General features: G+C 43.7%; 1 protein-coding gene across 13 annotated transcripts in view; it reads left to right on the forward strand.

Annotated features, from left to right (window-relative positions):
- Positions 1 to 4578, forward strand: part of STARD13 (StAR related lipid transfer domain containing 13) — a 285778-nt gene extending 281200 nt beyond the window's left edge. For all 13 annotated transcript variants that reach the window (XM_085579263.1, XM_085579267.1, XM_085579273.1 and 10 more), the window contains 2 exons: positions 1214 to 1390; positions 1728 to 4578. In XM_085579263.1, the coding sequence (XP_085435389.1) occupies positions 1214 to 1390; positions 1728 to 1845 (295 nt within the window). In that variant the 3' untranslated portion in view covers positions 1846 to 4578. The remainder of the gene's footprint in view (positions 1 to 1213; positions 1391 to 1727) is intronic.
- Positions 4579 to 9678: the final 5100 nt, after the last annotated feature.

A 9678-nucleotide genomic window follows, 5' to 3' on the forward strand; every position in this document is an offset into this window, starting at 1 on the left:
ATGACAGCATTTTGGTGAGTTAAGTGCTATGCCTGATTTACTACTGTAAGATATTTAAAGAACTACTGAAACTGGCCTAAATCCATATGACTGGAAACAGAAAACTTAAGTCTTCTGAAGTCTTTGGGATAGAGAACTTTCCACTTCCCAAATGGCCCAGGGAGTGCTGGGTAGTTACCAAAATGATGTGGGCACATCTAAACATTGTGCAGGCACTTGCAGGAGGTGGTTCAGGATTTCTCATACTGGATCTCAGCCGTGATTTCCTTCTCCCATATGTTTCATCTGCCAAGATAGCTCATCAATTTTTTTAATGCCCAGGCCCATAAAATCTTCTGGTCAGTATCTTCCTGCAGTCTAGAATAACAGTTCCGTTTCATGTAAGAAAAATGCAGAATGTTAACATTATCTGCTGAAGTCCAAACTTCAACAGTCCTTGAAAGCAGCTTACCTGCTAAAATGTGATACTTCCAAAGGCAGCATAACCCCTCTCTCAGACAATCCACAGCAAGGTTATGCATGATGCACAACACAGTGAGAATTTCTCATTTCTTCCCACAGCATAGGAAAGAGTGCAGACCTATCCTCTGAGATTCAGTGCAGATGAGAAAGATGTGAGACACAAGCGTATGTAGAGAATGCTTACAGGACAAAATAAAAATGTTAAGTATTAAAGTCTAGGAATCTTAAACTTGGTGGAAAACTTCTCCAGCATGTAAGAGAGGCTAGAAACATGGGAGAGGCAAGAAATGGAAGGATATTTTGTTTTTAATTCAGACAACCTTGAAACATATTCTGGGTATCCTCATACCCTCATATTAGTGAGGATTTCTGCTGTACTAAACTGCATTTTTTGTTCCGTAAGCCTGCCTGGGTGCAATGCACAGTTTCAGCTTTTGCTGGATGCCTTATCCTTACTCTTTCTCCTATCCAAAACTTTTGTCCAACTGAAAAAAGCTCTATCATGCCCTAGAATACTAATGGTTACAAAATACTCCTGTGGAGAAGCAAAATTTCTCCACCTGGAGCCACAGAGATGGGTGGCCATTCCACATGGCCATGAAACTCCACCAGGAATTCCTAGGACAGTCCACTGGCATTGCAGGCAACAAGGATAGGCAGACAAGCAGACTGTAACTTCAATTCTGGTTCTTACTCATGTGCGCAAAAGTTTCATCGCTAATGTGATTCCATCTTGCATCTGTTGCTGCAGGACGTGGAGGACGGATTTGCCCAAGGGGATGTGCATGCTGGTTGCCATCTCTGTGGAGCATGAAGAGGCTCCTCTCATGGGAGCTGTGCGAGCCATCGTGATGGACTCCCAGTACTTGATAGAGCCCTGCGGCTCGGGGAAAGCCAGGCTGACCCACATCTGCAGGATTGACCTAAAGTAAGTATCCCACCTGCACAAAGTATTGTCCACTCAGCAGGACAAAACCCTCAAGCTGGGAACAGAGGGCATGGTTAGGGTAGCTTTGCTGCTTCAGAGTTTTCCTGCAGTTTTTTCTCAACTCACTGCCTACCACTGCTAAATGTGACCTTAGAAACAGAATCTACTTATTTGATTACTGCAAGGGAGAACTTCAGAGTACACTTAAAAAGACAAGTATTTGGATCTCCACCACCACCATGGGCAGTGTGGAGCAGGAAGCATGGCAAGCACATTTCTGTGGGGCATGTTTCTTGAGTATTTGAGTTTCTCACTAATTCTCTTTTCATTTCTTCAGAGGACATTCCCCAGAGTGGTACAACAAAGGTTTTGGACATCTGTGTGCAGCAGAAGTTGCCAGGATCAGAAACTCATTTCAACCTCTGATTGCTGAGGGACCAGAAACAAAAATCTGATTAAGTGTTCCTGGGAGCATGTGAGCATAAATCAGGGTCTGGCAGAGAACAGGAATACTGAAAGCAAAGGTCTGATTTAAGCTGCAGAAATCTGACCAGGCCTGGGTTACAAAGCTGAAAAAGTAATTTTATAGGAAAGTTCTTTTATTCTGGAGACTTCACCTTCCCCCCCTCCCCCACATCAACTCTGTATTAATTTTGATCATTGAACTAAACATTTCTTCAGAGAGCTTTTATTACTTTAAAAACAGATTATTGCCATTACTTGTATGTTACATAACTCTGGTATTTAAAGGCTTCTAAGAAGCATATTTTAATTGTAAATAAATAATGTACAGTATGTATATATTTATCTATATTCTATCTATCTATATATATGTATATGTATAAATTAATTATTTTGTATATAACTCAGTGCAAATCACTTGCATCAGTTGGAACTTAAGTGGACTTGTCACTTGTTTCTTAGTGTGTCACTGCTACATAAGCTGTGTTTGCTGTTATCAGAGCTACCAGGCCTAATTTGTGTGATAAAAAATGCCTGTTCCCAAATATGTTTTGTGTTTGTGTGTGCTATGAGAAGGTACCTATAAATAGATGTAGGAAGAATTACAGGACCTAAGGAAGAAGGAGGTTACAGTGCACTTAAAAATAATGAGGAGGGAATAAGTCTCACCAAATAAAATACATGGAGATGCATCTGAGTCATTGTGGAGGCCATTTATGTTCAGCTGCAGAATTGTGACTTTTAGTAGAAGGTGTTGAAAACTTACCTGTTGCCTTAAATGACTGGTGTCTGTCAGTAGAGAACCTCACTGTGTGCAGTGTTCCAGGTAACAGCTCATCCTTGGACAGCACAAAGTAATGCTGTGTGTCCCAAGATGGCTGAATTCAGACTGGTAACTTATTAAGCTGTAAATTAATTATTTTTTGTAAGCATTTTTTCTAGGTTCCAAGTGTTTCTGTGTTCTTTCCTTCTCCCGTAGAGATGGCTAATCCAAAGCAGGTTTTCCACATCCAGTGGAAACAAAGACAAGTAGATGAACACCATGCCTTTTAATATTCTTACTATACAAATAACTATGCTTTTTTAAAATTTTAAACACATCTTGGAGATTTAAAAGACTAAATAAATGCTATTCTTGGAAAGATTGCTTTTATAGTAACAGCAAGCATTTTCATCTTATATTGCACTGTTCTGCATGATTCCACCTCTGTAGGCATTGATGGGAACAGGATTAGGACTATGAGGAGTAGGAGCCATTTAAGCCTAATATATAATTTCACTTTCAGGGACCTATTATTTTGCTAATGGAAGAATACTTTAAAAGTAATAATAATAATTTGTCAACATTGCCTTTGTGGCAGGGTTCCATTTTGTTTTTAACTAACCTACGACCAAAATGTTATTACATCTATGACTCAGTAACAATGTACAAGCATGATAATACTGTTCTTCATTAATTGTATTTGTTCACTTAGAATTCATTTATTGCTGCATAAACCAGCAAAATCACTCACAGCCGGTGTTTCAGCTCAGTCCTTCCAACAAAATCCAGAAATATTAGTATGAGGTTGATTAAGCAGGATGCATTTCCTATCTGAAGCTACAGCTTTGTGCCCTGATTCAATGAATCAGGAAGTCCCTTCAAAGCCAGAGATTTGTACATTCCCCAGGTGTGGGAGCTGTGCCATTGTGTTTGGTGACAGCTGCTAGAGCATGACCCCACGTGCCATCCTGCACGTGCATGCTGGCAGGGGACAGCCCTGCGAGCTGAGGCAGCACACCTGTGGGAGCTCAGCGTGGACAAGGTGACCCAAGGTGACCCACAGTGCTCCAGCGCTCCACAATATTCTTGTGAAGGAGCAGGACTCCAAAAAAGTCACTGTCATCTTCACCCATGAGCTGTGTCACTCAAGTTTTGTTGTGCAAGTCCTAGGATCAGGGATGTTGGCTGCCTGGGAGCTCCTGCCTCGAGTTTATGGCCAACAATAGTTGTAATGTGCAACTTTCAAGAGCTTTAAGTCCTGCAGACAGGGGAGCACTCACAGGATCCTTATGTGGCTATGGTGGGGTCTGGCAGTCACCTGCTGGCTGCAGGGCATCACCACTGCCCAGGCTCAGCCTTCCCAGGAGCAAACAGTGCCTCCCCAGCTGGGAATGCCATTCCAGAAAGCAGCACCTTCTCCCAAATGCCTGTGGCCATGGCAGCAGATTTCATGCCGGCTGTTTTCCAAAACATGAGCAATTAGAGTACTTCTGCTACATTAGTTTACATAAATACAGCGGCGCCTCAGCATTAACAGGCACAGAATTTCTAGCCCTGGGAATGGCAGTGTCTGGCAATAAATAATGAATTAAGGAAAATAAGGGAAAACCTGGACAGTGATTTGTTTTATCCTGTCTCACAAGTCATTGCTCAGCTGGAAAAGGCCCTGTGCCCATCTGCCACCCTTAGCAAGATAGGGTTGTTTTCCCTGCAGAAGCTCTGTCATGAGCTTCTGGCATCTCCAAGCCATGTATTGTTGAAATAAGATTTCTTCAAAATGCACATTATGCCATGTCTACCATTCAACTACCACAGTATTTTGTATTGTTACATTGATACATTATGATAATTACATTTTTAAATGTTATATCAATACCTCATATTTTTACCTCATCAGTTGGTATCAGTCATTAGTTGTAAATAAATAATTTCAGAGTTGAATAAATTTGCATACACTAAAGAATCATGTTCCTTTGTGCTCTCTTTTTATCCATTGACTCAAGAAATGCTGAATTTAAGCCCTCAATTTCTTTATTGCAACCTCTATACACTAAACTGTTCTGGTGTGGGACTTCAGTAATGACTGCAAGTTCAAAATTATATTGTTGTTCATTATACTTAGGCTGTAGTATCCGTATATATACATGAGCTTCACGGCAAAGACTATGTTCTCCAAATTCTGTGTTTCTGCATCTATGTTCTTGTCAATAATTTAGGTCTAGGTTCACAGGAGTGACTGGAGCTGGGTGAGTGCTGGGTTCACACTGTCAGACATCAGCCATCTCGAATCCATCAAGCCATTGCAAAAGAGTAAAAGATGCAGTGGCATGATAGTGATTGCTGTAGTTTGTCATACACATTCTACAGATGCATTAAATGTTCCTTTGGATGGGTGTTGTAGTATAACCCCAGCTAGCAACTAAGTACACTCTCTATCCTGCCACCTGGAGAGATAGGGAAGAGAATCAGAAAAAGGTAAAACCTATGAGTTAAGAATAGTTTAATAATTGAAATAAAGCAAAATTATTGTTGTTGTTAGCAATAATTATTGTTATTATTATTATTATTGGTATTATTCACAACAACAAGGGGATAAAAAAGAGAGGAATAAAATCCAAGAAACTCAAATGATGTACAGTACAGTTTGCTCACCACTTAGTGACCAATGCCCAGCCATCCCTGAACAGCAATTGTCCCCCCAAGCCAACTCCCCCAGTTAATATACTGGTCATGATGTTCTATAGTATGGAATATCCCTTTGACCAGTTGGGGTCAGCTGTCCTGCCCATGCTCGCTCTCAGCTTCTTGTGCAGCTCCTCACTGGTAGAGCATGGGAAACTGAAAAGCCCTTGACTTAGGGTGAGAACAACTTAACAATAGCCAAAACATCACTGTATTACCCATATTATTTCCATACTGAATCCAAAGCAAAGCACTGCAAAAGAAAACAAGCTCTATTGCTGCTGTAAGCAGGTCATGTACCTATCCCTCCAACTCTCTCTTGACTTACTAAAAGAAGCAGAGTCTCAGAAAACAGAGTGCTGAGCAGAGTCAGCTATGAGAGACCATCTTAGAGGGGATAATCCTTTATGTCCCACCATTCAGAGAAAGCTCTGTATTAAAATTTGAATTGAAAGGAAGAATTTTTTTCCAATTTTCTACCATGGCAGAAATGGTCAGCTGTGTAAGTCCATCCTTTCTTGCAAAAAAACACTGCATGTCATGCTCTCATTCCCATTTATCCCTCCCACCCACCTGCAGCAATGTCAGGGCAATGAGGTTGTCTTAACCTTAGGATCACTGATGTTTCAGCTACTGGTATGCACAGACTTTGTAGTGTTGAATTCTTGGGTGCCCATCCTCTCTACAACACCTTGCAGGAGTCACCAGCAGGGCAATCCCTCTGCTTGATGCATTTACACTGCAGAATCGGTGTCACCCTCAGAGGATTTTGGCAGGCCTGAGAGGTTGCTCTCTGAAATGGCTCGTAGTTGTTAGATAAGAGCACAGGCTGAGCACCCTGGGATGACTGTGAGGTGAAAATATTGGAATAAATATCCAGAAGATTGCTGGAGCCTTCCAATCAGATAGGAGAGGATGAAAACACATACTGCTGCTCCAGCTCAGTTGTGATGAGAAAACGCTGGGGAGTGAACACAGACCTTGCCAAACAGAAAGCAGCATGACCCACTCACAATCTCATGGGAATTCAGCATGATTATGTCACGGTCTCCTTGCCCTATGTGTGTCAGCCACGGCTGCACCTGGGCTTCATTTAGATGGGTGCTAGACCAGGCAGACTATTGTTACTATGCAGTTACACATCAGTGTGTGACACGACCAGGAATACAAGGCATCAAGCCACACACTTGCAACATGGTAGCTGTTTGGATTTTTCTAAAATGTACATTTTAAATTGTGACCCTCAATACCCTGGGCCACTCAGCAATACAATGTAGAAAGCCAACAAGTCATCCAGAGCAGCAATGGATGCAGAGCAGAACACACTGTGCAACTGCAGACTGACCTGCTCCATTGTGCAAGACTGCTCAGCAAACACAAGGACATGTGGAACTCAAGGGCAAATGCAGGCCAGAGCAGCGGGTCTTGGTTAATGAGTAAACGAGAGAAAATGTCACAACAATGCAGAGAACTACTTGCCTATCCTACATAGGCTGATGTTCAGGAGGTCTCACACCTCCCTAACCCCACAGCAGGTCCAAGACACCAGGGCCTCTATGTCTCTGACAGAGATCAGCATCTCTTGCACAAAAAGTAACCTGGACACTTAGCTGCTTCCACGCCTTCGACTCTGAAACAAGGATCTGTATCCCAATACCTTAGTACTGACCTCCCACAGGTAGTTCTTTTCCACTGCCTGAGCCCAGTCCTTGAGCACAGCATGACCTCTGTCCCACTCAGTCCCTGCACGCCTGCCTGCAGGCTGGGCTCCAGCCTGGACCTGCTAATGCAGCCCAGGATGCACAGGAGGACACAGCCTTTAGGGCAGGGTGGCCATGGCCAGGTGGTCCCAGTTCCAGCTGCAACAGGGCTGGCCAGCCTGCCAGGGCTTGAGTACAGAATGTCCTGTGTCCCACAGTAGGGACAAAACTCTGGGGTGAGGAGTCTCTCTGCTTCTCTTCAGGAAGGCCAGCACACTAAAACAACCATAAGCCTCAGTCCCATTGCAATGACAAACTGGGGCTTTTGATCCTCTCCCAGGGATGAGAATCCTGCAAGATGGAGAGGCTAAAGGCAGTGAAATGCTCTCTGCCTTGAGCAGAGACTTGAACGGCAGTGTGCAGGTCCTTAGCAGCAGTTTGCAAGGGGACAGGATGAGCTCCTGGCTATGCTGGAGCTTCGACAAGAGAATACCTGGCTCTGCTGCAAGAGCAGTTGCATGGAGATCTGCTGGCAGCCAGCTACAGGATTACAACTTATTTCTTAACCAAAATGGTCAATTCTGCAAAACACATAAGGGAAATACAGCCTGAAATTACAGACTCTGCTCTATCTCCTGCTCATAGCAGCCCCAAGATAGACACATGTTCACAAACACAGAGCCAGCATTTACTGCAGGGAGGATTTGCAACAGATTTATGGGAGCAAATTAGCTGCAGGGCCATCTGTCCTTCCCCAGACCACTGGCCTGCTTCTTGCTGGAATGACTGCTGTTCCTTGAAAGGATGGATGTGTATTGAATTACATACTCTTTTGTTTTTTTCCTTTTTTTTTCTTTTTTTTTTTTAATTAAATAAACATGGGAACCACAGGTGGTGGAGCAGAGGACAGTAACCCTCTCAGCAGCAGCATCTGTGGGCCAGCAGTGCCCCACCACGTGTGTGGGACAGATGCTGGCTGAGGGCAGCCTGACCCCCAGACCCACCCAAGTTCTGCCAGCCCACGTGGCCACCCCACTGCTCCCTGCTAATACCAGCCAGGCTTGCTCATCACAGCAGGACACAAAACACCACAGCTGGTCTGGCTTGACAACAGAGTCCTTTTTTGCCTCCCTTTTTTGCCTCTTTAAGTTTAGAGACTTACCATGAGGATAGTCCAAAGCAGGAAGCTTTCATCAACACCAAAACCCCAGCCCTGTGCCTCACTGCTGGCCAACCAGCACGAGAAAGGAGCCTACCATGACCAAAGTGTAAAGCACTCTGGGGTTCATCACTGCTCTGGTATTTTGCCCAGTGTTGTCTAGAGCCCAGTGAGACAGGAACTCAGAATTGGACCTATGAAGAGAAAGCACAGGATTTTAACTCTTTACCCTCGATTTCTCTTTCCCCTGAAGAGTCATGTTGCTTTTCTCCTAGCCCAAGGAGGACAGATCACAAGCACCTTAGCCAGGCTCCAGAACTGGCTCAGCCCCATCTGTTGCTTTGCAAAAGATGGAAAAAAAAAATTGTTTAGGGGGAACTTCCCTATGTTCAGTGGCTGTACATTGGGGTCTCCAGTGAGCAATGGGGCTGCTGGTCAGGAAGGACTAACTCTGCTGCTGCAGATGCACTGACACAGTATTGGCAGCAACGCCGACAAGCAGGGCACATCAACAGCTCCCTCTGGGGCCATGAGACACCCAGAACACCATCTCAGAGCAAGTTTTTGTCCATCTTTCCTACAAGGCTGGGGAGTCCAAGCCAACCTGCCCGCTATCACAGCATGGATGCTCAACTTTGCCAACAGGGAATCCACCCACCTCATCATAGAGAGAGCCACCACTTGTGTTTTAATTACATTCCCCTTCCCCACCACCTGTGTTTTAATTACATCCCCTTCCCAAACACTGAACCATCCCGCATCCACAAGCATTGCCTTGGATGGGGTTCACTGCCTGGGCATGCTGATGATGCCTTTTTAACTTATGGTTATCCTCATGTCCTTCTCTCCACACACCAAGGAGGTGCCAGGACACTCATAAATGTTGGGCAGTGACATTCATCGCACTGCTGAAACCACCAGGACAGTGATGGAAAAGTTTGTGTTTTTTATCAATGCAAATAAAAGTAAAGGTTGCAAGTGATGAAAAATTAAAAGGGCATCACTGGGTTAAGACAAAATGTTACAATATGGCCTCCTTGGCCTCCCAATATGTTTTGCCTTGGGCAACCATTTCCAGCAATGGCTGGTATTTATCAGCAAAAAGATACAGTTATTACATTTGGGTTTTTCAAATAATTGAGTAATTTAATCTTTTAAGTGCCTCTGAGATCACTTGCTGTAATTAAAGACAGAAGATGAATGACTGAAGTACAAGAGCATTGGAGAACTTTAAAAATGAACGTCCTTGACTGCATCTCCTGCTCATTTATGGAACTATGATCCCACATTAATATGACTAAACAGATAAAAGGAGAAAATAATAAGAGCTTGGTTGCATTATTTTTCTTCCAGTCCAATAATAATATATCATCAGGCAGAGGAATGTGCCCGTGAATACCAAGCAGGAGCAACCACGTGCTGCCAAGAGCAGGACCCCACCACCTCCTACTGTGAGGTGCAAGGAAAGGCAATATCCGCTCAAGGATCCTGCAGCAATGTGGCAGATAAATGAGTTACAAAT

This window comes from Lonchura striata, chromosome 1 (genome assembly GCF_050655825.1).
Source record: "Lonchura striata isolate lonStrDom1 chromosome 1, ASM5065582v1, whole genome shotgun sequence".
In the NCBI taxonomy this organism is placed as follows: domain Eukaryota; kingdom Metazoa; phylum Chordata; class Aves; order Passeriformes; family Estrildidae; genus Lonchura; species Lonchura striata.